Source organism: Ixodes scapularis, unplaced genomic scaffold (assembly GCF_016920785.2).
Source record: "Ixodes scapularis isolate PalLabHiFi unplaced genomic scaffold, ASM1692078v2 PGA_scaffold0__279_contigs__length_252992795, whole genome shotgun sequence".
NCBI classification, from domain to species: domain Eukaryota; kingdom Metazoa; phylum Arthropoda; class Arachnida; order Ixodida; family Ixodidae; genus Ixodes; species Ixodes scapularis.
Window position 1 is genome coordinate 42,821,968 of NW_024609835.1, and position 22,320 is coordinate 42,844,287.

Consider the following 22,320-nt stretch of genomic DNA (forward strand, 5'->3'; position numbering starts at 1 on the left):
CCCATCCCTGCTTCATCAAGTAACGGCTAACTACTCTTCTTTTCAAGTAATTGAGTAATCTAATTTAATACTTTTTAACCAAGAGAAATTGTAGTTGACACCTTTTTGGAGTAACTTGTCCAAGACTGGCTCATTGGACCCCAAAAGCAGGCACGCAATATACTTGAAAGAAATATATGCCTAGATGTGTTCAAATTACCACGTAATATAATTGGTTGCTAGCAAAAGATGGGCTGTTCAAGCAAGAACTAGGCCATAAAACAAATTATAATGCACTCCCATCACGTACCTTTGCGATATAAGCAGATTGTTGAATGCTCAAGATGTATTCAAACTGGAGATTCATAATTTAGATAGAACTTTGCACAGATTATGAAGATACGTAGTTATGGCAATAGAGCCGTCAATATAAAACTTTTGTTTACCTTTGAGAATTACAACTGAGACTATGCAAAACCAGAAGTAGTGCTTCCTGTTTCACCCTTCTGGGAGCATTTTCGGAAGAAACTCATGCCGGTGACTTTTAACACGCCCACGGAACATCGAATTTCGTTCAAATTCCTGGAATTTGAATGAAATATTTGCACACGCGGACGACCTTTGTAACCAGAACATGACTGTCCCGATCCAGCACACGTAGGCTGAACAAAAACAATCTGCAACATTGGTGAGTGCTTCTCATTCTGGTTCGATACTTCAAATCATAAAATGCTGTTTAACTGAGACCCCAATCCCAAAATTCTGTCCGTCCGTCCGTCCACCCGTGCACTTACAGCACAATTTACCGTGAAAATTGGCGTCACGTGACCTAAACACCAATTCTGTTTCCCCCGTTAAATTTAGCGGGAAAATTGACGTTACGTTACGAGTCCTATACATTAATTCAGTATCCCTGCTAAAATTTTCCGGGAAACTTAATGTCAGGTAGCCTGAGATCAACGCATCATCTCAGCCTCCCCAGTAATTGGTAAATTTGGCTGTTGAAATTGATGTCACGTGACCTGACGTTACTTGGCCTATACACCAATTCAATTTTCCCGCCGCTAAACTTGGCGGGAAAAGTAATGACACTTGATCTGGGCTCACGTGATCCATACATCAATTCAGCTTTCTCGCTAAGTTTGGCAGGAAAATTAATATCATGTGACCTGGTCTCACGGTACTACACTAATTTGGTTTGCCCGCTATAGTTGGCTGGAGTATTCACGTCACGTGACCTGATGTCACGTGTCCGATACACTAATTCAGTTCGCTTGGTAAACTTGTCGTGGAGGCTGATGTCACGTTACTAAGGGTGTGCGAATATTCGATCTTCGAATGCGAATCGAATGATTGTGCAAACAATTTGATTCAACTCTCAAATTCCCTGTATTAGAGTTTTCAAATAATTTAATTTATATCATAACAGTACTGTTGTGAAAAAAATTCAGGTTAATTCTGGAACGATGTTCACATGGTAAAATAGTTCTGAAAGGCTTGTGTTTTATCCAAATCAAGCCTGTATTCGACAGCTTTGACCAGCGAACAATTTCAAGAGGAAGTAGTTCGTCTCCTGTGTTTCTAAAAAGAGGCGGTCATGCTCCAAGCTGCTTGGGCGTGCTCAACGAAAACCCGAAAACCACGCACGTCCATCTTTTGAATTCAAGGGCCTTGCCTGCCCTCTGGCCACACCTGTGCATTATAAACCTATCCTCGGTTGTCGCGTCCATAATATGCCAAATTAGGATCAAATTTCAAATAGCAGCTGTAACTAAACTGGTCTGTTTTGCTAACCCGTCGCTCTTCGCGGCGTAGAGTGAAATGCCAGGGTTAGCTGACGGCAAGGCGTCACCCGATTCACTGCGGAGTTCAGCCATTTCCATTTATTCAGCTCACCGTGATCCACACGTAGATGGATTGATGCAATTGTTAGCTACATCTTAAGTTTGCCGTTTAAGAGTGGCCATTAACACCGCTTTTATTCGTGCTAGCTTCTCTTCGTTTCGCGTGCCCTGCAGGAAAATAAAGTGTTTTTTTTGTGTGTTTCTTATTTATGTGGCTTCGTTTTTTTTTTTTTAGTTTTGTGAATATTAAGAATAAACTTTATGGAATTCGTATTTGGTTCGATAATCGAATTATTGTTTATTATACAACACTATTCGATTCGAATTCAATTCGAGGTAAAATTTAACCGTTTGCACATCCCTACACGTCTCTACACTTTAGTTTCACCGTTAAATGAATTTAAACATAGTTCCTTCACTTCCCGAAACGACTGTGTAATATTTTAAAAATAAATTAGTACGATCGTTCTTAAATACTGCATTTCATGCATTATATGATTTTAAACAAAGCTTTCTGCCAATTTTCTACAACTGCGTTTTACAGGTTTTATCTTGGTCGCATCTCTGATCACGTGCACGAGATCTCATCCTACAGTACCTGGGATTGATATCTGGCCAGGATCATCAAACGAGAACTATCAAAATGCCAAAGACCGATCCCCGGAGCTGTCAGAACGTTCTGGTGAGTTTTATTTTTGCAGCTCTAACTCTGCGTTACGCCTATCCTACATAATTTGCACATCTAACAAATTGTCGCTACCAGAGCGGGTACTTTTTCACATAAAAGATGTTGATCTTACAAACGATTCCTGTTTTTAGAATGTACAACGTGGAACCGCTTGGCGTGGTACTTTCACTGGCACCATCAGAATGACCCACGAAGCTTAAGTGGTCTCTTGGAAAGGCATGCTTTCTTTGCGTCACGTTCAACTCTTGTGTCGTCTGCTAGTGACCATCGGCCTATTGCTAGCAGACTACTCAAATATTAAGTGCGGCGCAACGAGAGAAGGTTCGCTCTGAGATCACATCAAGCTTTGCGGAGCATTCGACAGGTGGCACTGATAGCAAAGCAAGCCCCTCAGTGACGGTTTATGGCACATATTGGCTGATATAATTTAATAAAGAGCTTTAAAGAGCTTCTCCTGACTAAAAGAAATACGTGGCAGGTTCACGGAACAAAGTGGATTTAAATTATTAACGTTCCTGAGGCGTCAAATTATCAAGTGTTAACGACTAAATCATGAAATAATCAATTTGTCTATTGACAATATTATTACTTTCAGACGCATCAATTATTTACTATAACAGTATCTTGTATTATAACACCTCAGAGCCATACATACAAATGAAAAGGGAAACTGACAGCTTCGGATTACTAAAATAAGAATAGCATAAAAAAAAGGCCTGTTTAGTGTATAGGGGAAACATAGTCACGTAGCCTTCTTGCATGCTTAAGCCAAGGAGACTGGGTTGTCATAATATTATTTATTACCATCGTTATATCTTTGCCTTTGAAACAGCGGTTCCCGTTGAAGTTATCGAGGTTAAGAAGACGACGGATCTACTTTCAGTCACTTTGCCACTAGAGTGGGCTGCCACGACCGACATCTCTGACAAACCATCGACGGAAAATACCGCTACGAATGTTGCTTCAGCTCCCTACCACCTGCTCGAAACAGCTTCTGCCTGGAAGGACCAGGCACAGGCCAGTCGCCCAAAAAGGATTCTTAAGAGGTCTAATGTTGGAGCGACAACTGATAACAGTGATGTTTTCGTTGATACCAGTACCACACATCTTTATGGAGACGTTTCAAAGACTGTCACTCGCGCTGTAACTTATCAAACAACATTGAAGCCTGATAAAGAAAAAAGTGAAGCTAGAGAAATGTATAAAGAAACTACAATAGAGACTCTCGTATCAGACGCACAAGCAGCCGAGGAACGCCCGAGGTTTAGAAAGCGAGCCGAGGTATCTACAGACGGAACAACATTAGTGTCACAAGGTCGGAGTGAACAAAATGCCAGCCTAGACACGGCAACGGGCACGTTACTTGCTGTTCCTTTCAGAGAAAAGCACTCAACTCCTCCCAGTTTCGAAAATGAGCCACCTTTAAAAAAAGATCAAGTCATAAGTCATTCTAATCCTAACTATTCTACATCCCAAACCGCCGTGTTAGAGGATTTGACCTCTAAGGATGTTTATCCAACTACGATGCCACTGAAGGTATCGCCGAACAAAGCTGAAACCCATGACCACTTCGGAAAAGGGGACCGTTCAGGACTATCACCAGAACTGTTAAAAGGGTCGGGACCGTTTTCATCGGCGAACCTACAACCTGAAGCTCCTCGTGCTAGTGTCCCGCCTGTCCAAATAGTACAAGAAAACGGACGTGAAACCCAACCTGACGCTTCTCATGCCAGTGTCTCACCTGTTCAAGTTGCACCTAACCAAGGCGGACGTGAAACCAGACCTGAAGCTCCTCGTGCCAGTGACCCATCTGTCCAAATATTACCTGGAGAAGGTGAACCTGAAACTCAAACTGAAGCTCCTGATGTCAGGGTCTCACTTGTTCAAGTAGCACCTAACGAAGACGGACGTGAAACCCAACCTGAAGCTCCTCGTACCAGTGACCCATCTGTCCAAGTAGCACCTAAAGAAGGTGGACGTGAAATCCAACCTGAAACTCTTCGTGCCAGTGACGCATCTGTCCAAATATTACCTGGAGAAGGCGAACCTGCAACTCAAACTGAGGCTCCTCATGTCAGGGTCTCACTTGTTCAAGTAGCACCTAACGAAGACGGACGTGAAACCCAACCTGAAGCTCCTCGTACCAGTGACCCATCTGTCCAAGTAGCACCTAAAGAAGGTGGACGTGAAATCCAACCTGAAGCTCCTCGTGCCAGCGACCCATCTGTCCAAATAGTACCTGGAGAAGGCGAACCTGAAACTCAAACTGAAGCTCCTGATGTCAGGGTCTCACTTGTTCAAGTAGCACCTAACGAAGACGGACGTGAAACCCAACCTGAAGCTCCTCGTACCAGTGACCCATCTGTCCAAGTAGCACCCAAAGAAGGTGGACGTGAAATCCAACCTGAAGCTCCTCGTGCCAGTGACCCATCTGTCCAAATAGTACCTGGAGAAGGCGAACCTGAAACTCAAACTGAAGCTCCTGATGTCAGGGTCTCACTTGTTCAAGTAGCACCTAACGAAGACGGACGTGAAACCCAACCTGAAGCTCCTCGTACCAGTGACCCATCTGTCCAAGTAGCACCTAAAGAAGGTGGACGTGAAATCCAACCTGAAGCTCCTCGTGCCAGTGACCCATCTGTCCAAATAGTACCTGGAGAAGGCGAACCTGAAACTCAAACTGAAGCTCCTGATGTCAGGGTCTCACTTGTTCAAGTAGCACCTAACGAAGACGGACGTGAAACCCAACCTGAAGCTCCTCGTACCAGTGACCCATCTGTCCAAGTAGCACCTAAAGAAGGTGGACGTGAAATCCAACCTGAAACTCCTCGTGCCAGTGACCCATCTGTCCAAATAGTACCTGGAGAAGGCGAACCTGAAACTCAAACTGAAGCTCCTGATGTCAGGGTCTCACTTGTTCAAGTAGCACCTAACGAAGACGGACGTGAAACCCAACCTGAAGCTCCTCGTACCAGTGACCCATTTGTCCAAGTAGCACCTAAAGAAGGTGGACGTGAAATCCAACCTGAAGCTCCTCGTGCCAGTGACCCATCTGTCCAAATAGTACCTGGAGAAGGCGAACCTGAAACTCAAACTGAAGCTCCTGATGTCAGGGTCTCACTTGTTCAAGTAGCACCTAACGAAAACGGACGTGAAACCCAACCTGAAGCTCCTCGTGCTAGTGTCCCGCCTGTCCAACTAGTACAAGAAAACGGACGTGAAACCCAACCTGACGCTTCTCAAGCCAGTGTCTCACCTGTTCAAGTTGCACCTAACCAAGGCGGACGTGAAACCCGACCTGAAGCTCCTCGTGCCAGTGACCCATCTGTCCAAATATTACCTGGAGAAGGCGAACCTGAAACTCAAACTGAAGCTCCTGATGTCAGGGTCTCACTTGTTCAAGTAGCACCTAACGAAGACGGACGTGAAACCCAACCTGAAGCTCCTCGTACCAGTGACCCATCTGTCCAAGTAGCACCTAAAGAAGGTGGACGTGAAATCCAACCTGAAACTCCTCGTGCCAGTGACCCATCTGTCCAAATAGTACCTGGAAGAGGCGAAAAGGAAACCCAAACGGAGGCTCCTCATGCCAGTGTCTCACCTGTTCAAGTAGCACCTAACCAAGGCGGGCGTGAAACCCGACCTGAAGCTCCTCGTGCCAGTGACCCATCTGTCCAAATATTACCTGGAGAAGGCGAACCTGAAACCCAACCTGAAGCTCCTCGTGCAGGTAACCCATCAGTCCATGTAGCACCTAAAGAAGGCGGACGTGCAACCCAAACTGAAGCTGCTCGTGCCAGTGTCTCACCTGTTCAAGTAGCACCGAACGAAGGCGGACGTGAAACCGAACTTGAAGCTCCTCGTGCCAGTGACCCATCTGTCCAAATAGTACCTGGAGAAGGCGAACGTGAAATCCAAACTGAAGCTCCTCGTGCTGGTATCCCACCCGCCCAAGTAGTACCCAATGAAGGTAAGAATGAAAACCAACCTGAAGCTTCTCGTTCTGGGGACCCACCTGTCCAAGTAGAGTCCGAAGAACGGGGGCGCGAAAGCCAACCTGAAGTTCCTCTAGCGGGTGCTCTACCAGCCCAAGAACCACACAAGGAAGGTGGGCACGAAATCCAACCCGAAATTCCTCGAGCTGGTACTCTGCCAACTCAAGTACCACATAGGGAAGTTGGGCTCGAAAACAGACCTGAATTTCCTCGTGCAGATGCGCCATCAACGGCAGTAGAACCTGATAAAGAAGTGCACGAAAACCAACCCCAGGCTTCTCGATCTGGGGAACCCCCTGTCCAAATAGAGGCTGAAGAAGATGGGCTCGAAAATCAACCTGATGCTCCTCGCGCTATTATTTTGCTTGTCCCAGAGATACCTAAAGAAGGCGAACGTGATAACAAACCTGAAGCTCCTGATGCTAGTGCTGCACCTGCCCAAGTAGCATCTAAGGAAGGTCCGCCCGAAAACGATCCCGAAGCCCCTCGTGCTGGTGCACAACCAGCGCTATTAGAACCTCAACAACATGGCCACGAAAATCAACCTGAAGGTCATCGCACTGGTGCATCCCGCGGGAAAGAATCAACAGATGCGACTCACTCGAAATCGCAGGGGAATGCTAAAGCCGAAGGTGGTATGGGACAGTTTGGGGAACAGCACTCAGTAGTCTCAGACAAATCAGAAGTATCCAAAACGGCTAGTAATGGCGGCCCATTGGGATCCCAGCTAAGCGATACCATCCATCATAATACTGATGAGGGTGACTCAAGTGATGTGAACGCGGAAATTCATAGCCCAACTGAAGCAAAACCTTCAACATCACATGCCGAAGAGAACAAGTATCTAAGTCCTGAAAAAGGTGAGAGCAACGTAAACGGCGATACAGCCAGTCCGAATAAGGCGGAGATGCCGGAGACCTATATTGACAAGAGCATTCATCCGCCCACGGATGCAGATGGAAGCAAGAATGAAGACCGAGACAGCAAACCTGGTGATTCGCACGTTGAATCCTCTGCCATCGTTCCTATGGAAGAAAAGTCTGATGCAGGAAAAGGATCAGTTGCCATTCTGACTACGCCTAAAAACTCGAATATGCCAGGTGAAGGTACCGACAAAAATGGAAGTGAAGCTGCCAAGGGGTATGATCCTGACGTTCCTCTAGTGTCAGGTGTCGACGAACCGGTGGCACCAACTCATACCAAAGGGATTACGACAGAGGAGACAAGTACAGACACTATCATAGTGGTAGTGAAGCCAGTCATTCAGCCCGAGCCTGCCATGGAGAAGCAAAATGTGCCACAAAAAGGTTGGTGTACAACTAAAAGGCGCCAACTTTCAAATCGGCGACAGTTTTTGCACAGTAGGTTAATGTGTCTGCCTTTAATTACAGACCATCAAGCAAATATTTCCTTCCCAAAGCACTCAAGTAAGAATGTTTTGTTTGTGTTGCTACATGACATATGGTGAACCAACGCCTAAGGAACTGCAACAGTATTTTATTACTTAACCTAAAGGTTGTTAGGCATAATAAAGGGGAGTGGTAAAAAAAACGAAGAAAACAAAATGGCAGAAAAAAGCACACACACACACAAAAAAAACACCATCATAGTTCAATATAAAAGTTAGAACGAGCATCTTTGAAATTAGCTTGGTGATGAATGGTTGCAAAAACAGTCTGCCCCACGTTTATTTAGGTTATCAGCTGCATTTGTGTTTTCGTATGTGTTTTTTTGTTTTTTGTGAAGTTTAGAAGTTAAACCATTGTTCTGCTCCGTGTTCTAGTTTTAGCAGAAGTGACGTGTAAATGCAGTAGCAAACGGTACCCGAACATGTATTGAAAACGATTAGTTTACTATTTAATATATGTGGCGTGTTACAAACCAAGAAACTGGCAGTCACGGAACGTTTAGGCAGTGAACAGCGGGTTCTTATCTCCCTGCTGGCAGAATTTAAAGGCAGAGCGTGCTTCTAAAGAAAAAACGTTTGATGCAAGAAAGGGGTCGGTTGTCGTTGTGAAAACTCGCATATGCCAGGTGAAGGTACCGACAAAAATGGAAGTGAAACTGCCAAGGTTTATGATCCTGACGTTCCTGTAGTGCCAGGTGTCGCGGGACCGGTGGCACCAGCTCATATCACAGGGATTCCAATAGAGGCAAAAACGGACACCATCACAGTGGCAAAGAAGCCAGTCATTCAGCCCGAGCCTGCCGTGCAGAAGCCAAATGTGCCACAGAAAGGTTGGTGTACAACAACTTTTAAATCGGCGAGTGTCGCTTTTGCATAGTGGGCTGCTGCTTTTAATTAAGGGCCATCACGCAACTATCTCCTTCTCAAAACACTCAAAAAAGAACAGTTTGTTTTTGTTGTTACATAACATATGGCGAAGAACGTCTAAGGAACACCAACAATATTTTATTATTCACCCTCAGGGTCGTTAGACATTACGAAGGGGAGTGGTAAAAAAGAAAAAAAAACACAAAAACACATGGGTTGAAACAAATTAGAAGTTAGAAAAAGCATTTTTGAAAGTATCTTGGTCATGAATGGTTGCAAAATCAGTATGCCCCACTTTTGTTCAGGTTTCCAACTGGATTTCTGTTTTCGTACATGTTATGCGTTTGTGTAAAGTTTCTAAGAAGTTCAACCATTGTTCTCCTCCATGTTTTAGTGTTAGCAGGAGTGGCGTATAAATGCAGCAGTAAACGGCATCCAAGCAGATGTTGAAGACGAATAATTCGCTACTTAATATACGTAGCGGGTTGTTATCTCACTGCTGGTAGAATTTAAAGGCCGAGCGTGTTTCTCGAGAAACAACGTCTGATGCAGGTAAGGGGCTGGTTGCCGTAGTGACTAAGCCATAAAGCTCGCATGTGCCAGGTGAAGGTACCGATAAAAATGGAAGTGAAAACTGCCAAGGGGTATGATCCTGACGTTCCTGTAGTGCCAGGTGTCGAGGGACCGGTGGCACCAGATCATACCAAAGGGACTACGACAGAGGAGACAAAAGCGGACACCATCACAGTGGTAGTGAAGCCAGTCATTCAGCCCGAGCCCGCCGTGGAGGATCCAAATGTGCCACAAAAAGGTTGGTGTACAACTGAAATGGCCTAACTTTTAACTCGGTGAGTGTCGGTTTTGCATAGTGGGATAATGTGTCTGCTTTTAATTACGGGCCATCGAGTAACCACTTCCTTCCTGAAGCACTCAAGAAAGAATATTTTTGTTTTGTTGTTACATGACATATGGCGAAGAATTTCCAAGTAACAGAAGCAGTATTTTATTATTTTCTCTCGAAATCGTTAGGCATTACAAAGGGAAGTGGTAAAAAAAATTTTAAAAAATGTCAAAAAGCACACAAAAACACATAGTTTAAAACAAAATAGAAGTTAGAAAAAGCATCTTTGAAAGTATCTTGGTCATGAATGGCTGCAAAATCAGTGTATCCCCCCCCTTTTTTGTTTTTTTTGTTTAGGTTACTAACTAGCCGCCTCGGTGGCTCCGAGGCGAAAGCGCTGGCCTACGGATCCCCATGTGGCGGGGGAGGAGGCGCCGTGTAACCGAGCTTTCGGTTGCACGTCGAAAGATCCCCAGGTGGTCCAAATTAATCCTCAGGCCTCCGCTGGGGCGTGCCAGATGCCCGTCGTTGGTTTGTCACGTAAAACCCCCAATTTCGACTTAGGTTACTAGCTGCGTTTGTGATTTCGTACATGTTATGTGTTCGTGTGAAGTTTTTAGAAGTTCAGCCATTGTTCCGGCTTCGTGTTCTAGATTTAGCAGCAGTGGCGTATAAACGCACCAACAAACTGTATCCAAGCAGATGTTGGAGATGAATAAGTTACTATTTAATATATTTAACGTGTTACAAACTAAGAAATCGGCAGTAGCGGAAGGTATAGCCAGGGAAGAGCGGGTTGTTCTCTCCCGGCTGGTGGAATTTAAAGGCAGAGTGTGTTTCTAGAGAAAATATGTCTGATCAAGGAAAGGGGTCGGCTACCGTTGTGACTAAGCCTTAAAACTCGCATGTACCAGGTGAAGGCAACGACAAAAATGGAAGTGAAGCTGCCAAGGGGTATGATCCTGACGTTCCTGTAGTTTCCGTTGTCGAGGGACCGGCGGCACCAACTCATACCAAAAAGATTACGACAGAGGAGACTACAACGGACACCATCTCGTTGGTAGTGAAACCAGTCATTCAGCCAGAGCCAGCCTTGAAGAAGCCGAATGTGCCACAAAAAGGTTTATGAACTAAAATGAGCTAACTTTCAATTCAGCGAGTTGTTTATGCGAGTGGAATAATGTGTTGTAAATTACAGACCATCAAGCAAATATTTCCTCCCCAAAACACTCAAGTAAGTATATTTTGTTTTTGTTGTTACATTACATATCATCATTTATTTTCGTTGAGGGCCCGTTGGGCATTATACGAGGGTGTGTCAATAAAACAAAGTACAATAAACACAAATATAACACTGTAAGCTAATTAGCTAATTTAGTTAGAAAAGAGGGTAATGTATTAAACATATGTAATAGTATCATTAATAGAAACGATGTTGTGAGGTAGTGAGTTCCAATTGTCGATAGCCAATGGTAATGTGGAAGTCTGGTCAGAAACAGTTAATGATCGAATTGAACGTAAATTACATGTCTTATCTAAACGAGGGAAAATACGGTGGGGATTGGACAGTAATGATTCTCTGAGGTGGGTGTTGTGATAGAATCTTCGATGAAGGAGAGATGCGTGACATTCGGCATCGAAGGGAAAGTGAATGAAGGTTAGCTGATTGGCGTAATCTAGATATGCTGGTAATGTTAAGTTGTCATAAATAAAACGAAGGGCTCTGTTTTGAACGGAATCTAAATTATTTGTGAGGTATAACTGACATGGAGACCTTATAGATGAGGCATATTCTAATTTGTGTCAGAAAAAAGAAGTATACGCTAGTCGTTTTACGGAGGGTGTCATGAGTTTGATGATTTGGCGCAAATATCCGATAGTACGGTTAGTATCAGCAATAGCAGAGGTTATGTGAGTAGTTTAGGTCAGAAGTGAAATGAACACCAATGCATTTATAAGATCAGCAGGCTGCTACTTGAGTGTTGGCAAGGTAATGCGAAAATAAGGCGGCACATCAACTGCGGGAAATAACGGGGATTTACATTTTACATGATTCCAAAACCCCGAGACTGCAGGTAACGACACACACACTCGAGTCTCAAGCACAGCTGAAATTTTATTTTTTAAAACCTGGCTAAATAGAAGAGAAAAATAAACGAACGAAAAGGGGGAAGGCCCAAGAGCACCTCTTTCCACAAATGTACATTCGTAACAGTTAGCACGACAATGACGTCTCCCGCGACATCTTCCTCCTCTCTTATCTCTGAAACTGTCACCCCGACCCAAAACAAACAAAACAACTTTTCTTTCTGGAAACTTATACAAACTTTAAGGACAACACCTTTCAAAGCCTAAACAACCGCCGAAGTTCATGGTCCAAACCAAATGAAGGCGTATTAACAGCGTTCCCGTAACTTAGTATAGTGAGCGACTCTTTTATCAAAGGTTTGTGGTCATCTTTTTTCCTTTCTTCCACTTATGTCAAATCCCACAACGGTATACAATTCTTACATTCGACCAGATGTTTGGAAACTTCAGAGTACGGTTCCTTCTTCTTTATACAGCGCTTATGTTCTGTCAACCGTAAAAGGGTGTCTTATAAATGACACCTTACACACAATCCACATCTTTTTCGTTTTTTTTTTTTTTTTGCACAACCTGGATTAGTTGACGCAGATTGGATCAACCGGTTCAATTTATAATCCTTTCTAAACGCTGTGTCGACATTGAACTTGTTGGCTAACGCTTTGATATTGTGGGACACTCTATGAAAATAAAGGACAACCCGCTTTGAAGTTTTAGTACATTTTTGAACTGACGTTTTTGGACGTGGAAGCTACACCAATGATCTTAAAATTATCTCCTGAGGATAATTCGCAACGCCAACACGTTCGGTAAGACCACGAAGAGATGGGCCAATCAAACGCGAGCAAGGCTTCTGTACTGATGCTTTTAAAATATTTCTAATTATCCCCAATTTCACATGCTTCCAGTGGCAGCTGCTGAAGGGAAGAAGTTTCGCTACGGCCTTCCCATATTCCCAACACAGACCTGAACTAGCTCGGAGTTGAAGATCGAGCTTTTGAAGGCGACCATCCTTCGGGCTCTCCGTGGAAAGCTTTAACTATTGGGCTTTTTCGGCCACTACCTTCAGTATAGGCTCCGCCAGGGACGCATCTTTAGAGCAAACCCAAATTGTCATCGACGTATCTCCTTGCCAGTATTTCATTAGGTGACATAGTATTAAAAAACTCAAGAATACATAAATCGAGAGTTTTTAGATAAACTGGATTGATAAAGGCGAGCGAGTTGAACATGGATAGTCCTTAGAGTCTTTAGATAAATATCTCCGATATCGAGGACTGTGTACTGTTTCAACGGTAGCCCAAGCTCTCTCGGATATCTATCTAAGGAGTCTCGATTTATGTCTTGAGTGTTTTAATAGTAGGCCCCCTAATGAAATACTGGTGAAGAGATACGGCGATAACATCTTGGTTTGCTCTACATAGACGTCCCCGACAGTCTATGGCATGCTGAAGGCAGCGGTCGAAGGAACGCCCGAGTTAGTTTTCCACGGAGAGACCGAAGGATGGTCGCATTCAATAGCTCGATCTTCAACTGAGAACTAATTCAGGTCTGGGTTGGGAATACGGGAAGGGTGTAGAAAAACCTCTTCTTCCCTTCAGCAGCTGTCACTCGAAGCATGTGAAATTAGGGATAATTACGAATCTTGTTAAAAACATCAGCACAGGAGTCTTGCTCGCATTCGATTCGCTCATCTCTTCGTTGTCTGGCCGACAGTTTCGGCGTTGCAGGTTGTCTTCAGGAGCTAATTTTAAGGCAATTGGCGTATCTGCTACCTCCAAAAAAGCCAGTTACAAAAATGTACTAGATCGTCAGAGCATGTTGTCCTTCCGTATTTTCATGGTGTCTCACAATATCGACACGGCATTTAGCACGGATTATTGATTGAACCGTTTGACCCCCTTGCGTCGACTATTTCAGGTTGTGGGGAAGAACACAAAGAAAAATATGTGGATAGTATGTCAGGTGTCATTTATAAGATGCCCTTTTTGTGTGGCCTTTTCTATATCGGACAAACTAAGCGTTGTATAAATAAGCGTTTGACGGAACATAACCGCTATGTAAAGAAAAAGGACCCACACTCTGAAGTTTCGAAACATCTGGTCGAATGGAAGAATTGTACATATACCGTTGTGGAATTTCACGCCAATGAAAGAAAAGGAAAAAGATGACAAAAACGTGTGATAAAAGAATCGCTCACAATACTAAGTCACGGAAACGCTGTTAAGAAGCCATCGTTTGGTTTGGACCACGAACTTCAGTGGTTTCTTAGGCCTTGAAAAGTGATGTCCTTGAAGTGTGTAAGTTTTGTTTCGCTTGTCAATTGCATTTGTGTTTTCGAACATGTTATGAGTTCGTGTGAAGTTTCTTGGAAGTTCAAACGTTGTTCTGCTTCGTATTCTAGTTTTAGCAGGAATGGCGTATAAATGCAGCAGCAAACGGTATCCAAGTAGATGTTGAAGATGAATAATTTATTTTCATTTACGTGGTGTGTTACAACCCAAGAAACTGGCAGTCACGAAGTGACTATTCAGTGAGCAGCCGGGGTGTTATCTCCCAGCTGGCAGAATGTAAAGGCAAACCGTGTTTCTAGAAAAAAAACGTCTGATGCCTAAAAGGTTGGCGTTTGCCGTTGATACTTAACATAAAATCTCCCATATGCCAGGTGAAGGTACCGACCAAAATGGAAGTGAAACTGTCAAGGGGTATGACCCTGACGTTCCTGTAGTGTCAGGTATCGACGAACCGGTGACACTAACTCATACTAAAGGGATTACGACAGAGGAGACTACAACGGACACCATGACATTGGTAGTGAAGCCAGTCATTCAGCCCGAGCCTGCCGTGGAGAAGCCAAATGTGCCACAAAAGGGTAGGTGTACAACTAAAAGGACCTCACTTTCAATTCAGCAAGTCTTGGTTTTGCATAGTGGGCTGCTGTTTTTGATTACGGGCGATCAAGCAAACACTTCCTTCCCAAAGAACTCCAGTAAAAATATTTTGTTTTTGTTCTTGTATGACCTGGCGAAGAACGCCTAAGGAATAGCCGCAGTATTCAAACATTTACCCTCAAGGTCGTTAGGCATTACAGAAGGGAGTGATAAAAATACCCAGAAAATATACTGGCAAAAAAAAAAAACACAATAATATTTAAAATAAAAGAGCGGGAATCTTTGATAGTGTATTAGAGGGGATATGAAGGGATATGAAGGGGAAGAGAAGTACCAAAGGAAAGGAAGAAAGGATGGTGGCAAAACCAGTGTGCCCCGCTTTTGTTTAGGTAATCAATTGCATTTGTGTTTTCGTACATGTTATATGTTCGTGTGAAGTTTCTTGGAAGTTCAGCAGTTGTTCTGCTGCGTATTCTAGTTTTAGCAGGAGTACAGTATAAATGCAGCAGCAAACGGTAACCAAGCAGATGTTACAGATGAATAATTTATTATTTTCATTTAAGTCGTGTGTTACAAACCAAGAAACTGGCGGTCACGAAGCGTATAGCCAGTAAGCAGCCGGGGTATTATCTCCCAGCTGGCAGAATTTAAAGGCAGAGCGTGCTTCTAGAGAAAAAACATCCGATGCAGGAAAGGGGCCATTTGCCGCTGAGAGTTAACATAAAATCTCGCATTTGCCAGGAGAAGGTACCGACAAAAATGGAAGTGAAGCTGTCAAGGGCTATGATCCTGACGTTCGTGTAGTGTCAGGTGTCGACGAACTGGTGGCATCAAATCATACCAAAGGGACTACGACAGAGGAGACAAAAACAGACACTATCACAGTGGTAGTGAAACCAGTCATTCAGCCCGAGCCTGCCGTGGAGAAGCCCAATGTGTCACAAAAAGGTTGGTGTGCATCTAAAAGGAGCTAACTTTCAATTCAGCGAGAGTTGTTTTTGTATAGTGGGGTAATGTGGCTGCCTTTAATTACAGGCCATCAAGCAAACATTTCCTTCCCAAAGCACTCAAGTAAGAATATTTTGTTTGTTGTTACATAACATATGGTGAACAACGCCTAAGGAACAGCAACAGTATCTTATTATTTACCCTAGTGGTCGTTAAGCATTGCAAAGGGGAGTGGTAAAAAAAGTAGACAACATAATGGAATAAAAACGCACGCGAAAAAAACACAGAAATCATAGTTGAAAATAAGAGATAGAACGAGCATCTTTCAAATTCGCTCGGTCATTAATGGTTGCAAAACCAGTCTGCCCCACTTTTGTTTAGGTTATCAACTGCATTTGTGTTTTCGTACATGTTTTGTATTCGTGTGAAGTTTTTTTAGAAGTTCAACCATTGTTCTGTTCTGTGTTCTAGTTTCAGCAGGAGTGGAGCATAAATGCAGTAGCAAACGGTATCCAAGCATTTGTTGAAGATTAATAATTTACTATTTAATATACGTGGCGTGTTACAAACTGAGAAAGTGGAAATTGCGGAATGTTTAGACGGTGAACAGTGAGGTCTTATCTCCCTACTGGTAGTACTTAAAGCCAGAGCGTGTTTCTAGAGAAACAAAATCTGTTGTAGGAAAAAGGTCGGTTGCCGTTGTGACTAAGCCTTAGAACTCGCATGTGCCAGGTGAAGGTACCGACAAAAATGGAAGTGAAGCTGCCAAGGGGTTTGCTCCTGACGTTCCTGTTGTGCCAGGTGTCGAGGGACCGATGGCACCAACTCATGCCAAAGGGATTACGACAGAGGAGACTACAACGGACACCATGACAATGGTAGTGAAGCCAGTCGTTCAGCCCGAGCCTGCCGTGGCGAAGCCAAATGTGCCACAAAAAAGTAAGTGTACAACTAAAAGGACCTAACTTTCAATTCAGCAAGTCTTGGTTTTGCATAGTGGGCTGCTGCTTTTAATTACGGGCCATCAAGCAAACACTTACTTCCCAAAGAACTCCAGTAAGAATATTTTGTTTTTGTTCTTGCATGACATGGCGAAGAACGCCTAAGGAACAGCAATAGTATTTAAAAATTTACCCTCAAGATCGTTAGGCATTACAAAGGGGAGGGGTAATAATACCCAGAAAACATAATGGCAAAAGAAAAACGCAAACACAATATTTTAATATAAAAAGGGCATCTTTGATAGTGTATTAGTAGGGACAAAAAGGGAAAGAGAAGTGCCAAAGGAAAGGAAGAAAGGATGGTGGCAAAACCAGCGTGCCGTACTTTTGTTTAGGTTATCAACTGCATTTGTGTTTTCGTGCATGTTATATGTTCCTTGTGAAGCTTCGTAGAAGCTCAACTATTGTTCTGATACGTATACAGGCTTTAGCATAGGTGGCGTATAAATACAGCAAAAAGCGATATCCAAGCAAATGTTGAAGATGAATAATTTATCATTTTCATTTATACACCGACACGCGGGCTTGACGTCACGGAGCTGCGGCGGCGCTGCGATCGCGCCGGAGCCGGGGGGTGTGGGCAAAAGCGCACACGTTTCGCATGGGCGTCATAGCATTTCAGCATGCCGCGAAGCTGTGTTGCCGTTAATTGCACCGAAATGTACAAGAAAAGCAGCGGAGTGAGTTTCCACAAGTTCCCGGCAGACTTTGAAAGGCATAGAAGGTGGATAATATCCGTGGATCGAAAAGAATGGTCGCCTCGCGCGAACGACCGTTTGTGCGGCAATCACTTTCTTAGAGGCAAGTGGGGCTTCCATTTCAATCTCCGTCCTGAGGCTTGCTTATGTGCAGGGAAACCGCTGTCTGATCGAGACCGCCCAGATTTTGTTCCGACGGTGCTCGCGCACAACGCATCGGCCAAGCGCTCGTCGGAGGCTCGCTACGCCCGTGCTACCAAGCAGAAGGGTATCGGCGACAGAACGGCAGTGTTGTAGGCGTTACAAAAAAAAAGTAACGAAATACGTTACTCGTTACTAGCATATAAAAGGTACGCGTTACTGTGCTACGTGATCTAAAAATAAAAGTAACGCGTTACCGCTACCGATGAAAAGTAGGGCACGTTACCTCTGCGTTACTTTTTTAAATTATGATTTAACACATTTTACGGTTTTGACGATACAGGTCATATACCAAGAAACGTTATGTTCATGCGGAAACTGAACATAATTGCTTTATCTCTTTTTACGGTTTCACCTAAATACTTACGAGAAAAAACGCAAAGAAAAACATGGCTTGACGCCTAAAACACGGAAACAATTTAAGCATAATTTCTTTAAGACTTGGGAAGTAGTAACGACTAACGTAACTACGTTACTTGAAATAGTAACATAAGTACGTTACCCGCTGCTGTGTCGAAAACGTAACGAGTTGGTTACTACGTTACTGAAAAAAGTAACGCCTTCCTGGTAACGCCGTTACTTGTAACCTGTTATCGCCAAGACTGCAGCACGGACAAATCTTTACTGGTTGTAATGCCTTGTGGTCATGAGGGTATGAAAAATATCATACCTAAACTTGAAGACGCTCTGTGTATTTAATCAATTAATGGATACACACACTTCCGCAGACCCGCAGTCTGCTGATCCCTCCGGCAGTGCGGAAACCGACTCGATGTAATCGTAGACCTCGAGAGACTTGTACACCTGCACCGTGTCGGCCGTGAACTGGCTTGGCGAAAAAACTAAATAAACGACGACCTGAGCCGTCGACTTCCGTGGCAGCAACTTTACGTCGGAAGTCCAGCAGGCCTTGTTAACGGCGTACGGGTCCTCGTAGGCAACGCCGTCCACGCACAGTTTGTTTCGATACCGCTACCGTTCAGGCTCGGGCAACGACCTCAAATAGTCGGGCATAGCATACGACATACGTTATGAGGAAATACGACGCACAAATAAAGATACAAGCGTCCCTACAACGTCAACAACGAGCGCACGCCATAGAGCGCAATGGCGAAAACACGGAGAGCCGGGCTGCTTTTGCCCACATAGCTACCGCGCATGCGCGGCCTTCCGGCCGTGTTGGTAAACAGAGCCGCTCCGCGTGTCGGTCTATATGGTGTGTTACAAACCAAGAAACTGGCAGTCACGAAGGGACTAGCCAGTGAGCATCGTGGTTGTTATCTCCCCGCCGGCAGAATTTAAAGGCGGAGAGTGTTTGTAGAAAAAAGGGGTCTGATGCAGGAAAGGGGTCGCTTGCCGTTGTGACTAGACCTAATAACTCGCATATGCCAGGTGAAGGTAGCGACAAAAATGGAAGTGAAACTGCCAAGGGCTATGATCCCGACGATCCTGTAGTGTCGGGTGTCGACGAACTGGTGGCACCAACTCATACCAAAGGGATTACGACAGAGGAGACCGAGACGGACAGCATTACAGTGGTAGTGAAGCCACTCATTCACCCCAAGCGTGCCGTGGAGAAGCCAAATGTGCCACAAAAAGGTTGGAGAATTGGTAGGACCTAGCTTTCAATTCGGCGAGTTGTTTTTGCATAGTGAGATAATGTGTGCTTTTATAATTACAGGCCATAAAGCAAACCATAAAATTGCTGCTGAGAATTTAGAAAGCAGTTTCATATTTTGAAAACAACTTAACACCAGTGGGATGTTTGCGTTTGTCACATTGATGGCTTCTGAAGCAGTAGTTCAACCGAACCTGGTTTGATTGACTTTTAACAGCGGTTTAAAGCGCTGTGACTGTCACCTTGGGTTTTCCCTGATTTGTTGAAGGCACTTCGAATAATATAAGTAGAGTAATCGTGAACATTTTTATATGCCACTCGCAGTGTTTATGACTACGCGAAAAGGTAGCTAATGCATTTGGTCGAGTCACCCCACCAATGTTATTTTAGTGTATATAATCCATTCCAATAGTTTCCTTCGCTGCCTTTAAAGCGCTTTAAAGGTGTATATTCACCACCGTGTTTTACTTTGTTTTGGTTTCTTGTTTACAGCTCTGGCAGTTCCGGAGATCCATCCGTTGTACACAGCTGTACCTCCAATGGTAAAGCTGCCACATGTTCCTCCACGACTACCACCCTTTTACCCGCCCGGACCAGAACAAATACGAAGTCACCTTTCTGGTCAGCCGCCTAAGCACAGACCAGTGTTCCAGCACGGAATTCCACATATCAATGGTCCAAAATACAATACCCACCATGTACCACCAAGACCAGGTTTATTTCCTGGACAGCGGCCTCAACACAGGCCAGACGTCTTCCATGGAAACCCATATGTCAGTGGTCCAGCACACATTCCTCCCAAAATACCACAGTACCGGCCCCAGCACCAACCGAACTACGCGCACCAGCCTGGTCACCAGCCTAATTATCGACCTGTCAATCAACCCCATCCCCCTCTCGTCAACGGACCGGGTCACCATTCAAGCTACGTACATAGCAACCAGCCAAGCCACCACTTCAAACACCCGTCCGGTCATCAGCCATCTCAATATCAGACCTATTATCAGCCCGGTTATCTTTCTGTTAATGTTCCTTACAACCATCCAATCTCTCAACCGAGTCACCAGCCAGCTAACCAGCCAGGCTACGGCCCCAGTGAACAAACGAATGACTACAGTCACCAGGGCCACCCTCCGCCTTACTACCAACCCAGTGGAGATCAACATGGACAACCCCCCAAGACGTTCCCTTCTGCGTATTCGTCTCCCCAATTAAAGCAGATCGAGGCTGGAGAAATTGTTTCCCGCCAGCTTGTCTACCCCGACTCAAGGCCAGCGCAACCTGAGCCACAGCAACGGGTCTACTATGGCCCGTTTGTTCTGCCCGGTCAACGCGATGGAATCCATCCAGGCCACAGAGGTCGTTCTCTTGAATCCGCTCAAGACGACAAGCACCACGACGATGGTAAGCGATGAATTAGGCGGTAGACTAATAGACTTTTATGAGAATCAATGTCGCTATCATTCAGGACACCAACGAGCGCAGTGTAGATGAGGGATGTAGGGAAGTACTGGATTATTCTACAATGTCTCAGACGTCTTCCACCACGCTAATATTCGTTCTAGTAGTAACGTAAGCAAACTAATGCATTTAGCCTTGGATACCTTTTCGATTGACCAGTAAAATGTTTGACTATACCAGGCTTTAGTTTCACGACAGTTATCCTAAATCGCTATATTTAGGACGAACCAACATTGAAAGTTTGAATTTTATTTTCATCTTAAATGGAGAAGCGATTGCTTTTTATGCACCTTTTGATATGAGGTGAAAGCTACAGTTAAGGAAAATGTCGGGCTTCTTGAGTTAAACATTTCGCATTATTTGATGAATTTACAACTTATTATTTGAATTCTCGTCTAACCAAACGTATGAATAAGAATGTGGTGGCCCCAATGTTTGTCAAAAATACCTCTTTCCGATGAGAACAATTGCGTAATTTTAAGTTTGTTTTTAGCAGAGAACACCCAATGACAAGAAAGTTCCAATAGTCTAAAGAATGCGATACTCGCTACGAAATTATTCTCGGTGCAAGAACAACATTGAGACCTTAGGTGGTCATTGAAAATATTTTACTAGCTGCTCGATTTATTTATCACGGAAAACTAAAAGCGTTGCCTAGTTTTTGGAACGTCAGACGGTTAAGTGAAGTGTTTCTAATATATCACTAGCTGTTGATAATTATGTCAGAGATTTCCACTAAAGTGAAAAAAAAAGCAAGTGCTTAGATGGTTTAAATGGCCTTTGCAAATAAAAAAACTGGAGACTCTGTGGGTCCTATAGCTTAGCAAACAAAACCAATGAACATAAAAGAACATATTGGTGTTTGTATTGAGAAGCAATTTCGATTTGTTTAAGAATAGCGTTCAACGTTTCCTAAGAATATGCCAAGTGGCGATGAACGTGCGTGAAGAATGTTACCCGGTGTACAGAAATAAATAACGAAAAAACGTGACTGAGTTCATTGCTGTTCAGAACTTCAACGTTAAAGAGGTATTTGGATGTTAAGAATTTTGTTTTGTTAAGATGTTTTTTGTTGAAGATTCTCAGAAAAACGTTTTGTCAGGAGCTAAAGGAAGGACTCTTACAAACTGTGACTACGTTTGCTGTGTTTTTTTTTTTTTTTTTTTTTTTTTTTAGGGTTGAAGATGCTTAACTTAAGCACCAAACATCACTTCCGCTTAGAACAAAAGCGAAGTATTGACAGCCGAAGAACACCTTCATCAAAAAGAAAAAAATGAATGCTGCAGGTCATTGGCGTTGACCTGACATGTGCAAACATAAAATTTGTTCATGGTGCTGGTGCGAATATTATTCTAGGAAATTTATTTTTAGGTTAAACTGCGACTTTTGTTGGCGCCACACGTGCTGTTTTGCTTTTTCAGATTTAGTTTTGGAGGGACCTCAGACAAAGACGTCAGACGAGCCACCAGTGCACTTGGAGACACACCAATAATGGTTCAATGGGTAAGTCAATATACAGCTATTTGGGAACCTATCTCAAAACGAAAGCTTTGTGAAAAGTTAATGAAGCAGTGGGTCCCTGTCTATACAGCTATGTTCTTAAATTTATGCAGATGGGATTACTGCAATATTATTAAAATAAATATGTTCAGATTGTTGGAGGACCAAAGATCGCTAGCTCAGTTCATTAATTATGAACCTTTATTGCAACGTTTTATAAAAATGACTCATTCATTTTGATTGTTCTTTTTGATAAAAACACGATTAAATCTCGCCTCCCTGGGGTTTTTGGTTT

At 43.8% G+C, this 22,320-nt stretch overlaps 2 protein-coding genes across 2 annotated transcripts; one reads left to right on the forward strand and one right to left on the reverse strand.

Annotated features, from left to right (window-relative positions):
• Nucleotides 1–4,593: 4,593 nt before the first annotated feature.
• Nucleotides 4,594–6,681, reverse strand: LOC120837397. Its single transcript, XM_040206717.1, has 8 exons — nt 6,596–6,681; nt 6,320–6,403; nt 5,906–6,058; nt 5,468–5,578; nt 5,261–5,371; nt 5,054–5,164; nt 4,847–4,957; nt 4,594–4,750 (listed from the first exon to the last, which is right to left on the reverse strand). Exons 1-8 carry the CDS (start codon nt 6,679–6,681, stop codon nt 4,594–4,596), a joined length of 924 nt encoding a protein of 307 aa, XP_040062651.1.
• A 352-nt stretch (nt 6,682–7,033) lies between these two features.
• LOC115308816 (nucleolar protein dao-5) lies at nt 7,034–19,186 on the forward strand. Its single transcript, XM_040206716.1, has 7 exons — nt 7,034–7,141; nt 7,234–7,813; nt 14,373–14,579; nt 15,340–15,546; nt 16,279–16,485; nt 18,839–19,045; nt 19,128–19,186. Exons 1-7 carry the CDS (start codon nt 7,034–7,036, stop codon nt 19,184–19,186), a joined length of 1,575 nt encoding a protein of 524 aa, XP_040062650.1.
• Nucleotides 19,187–22,320: the final 3,134 nt, after the last annotated feature.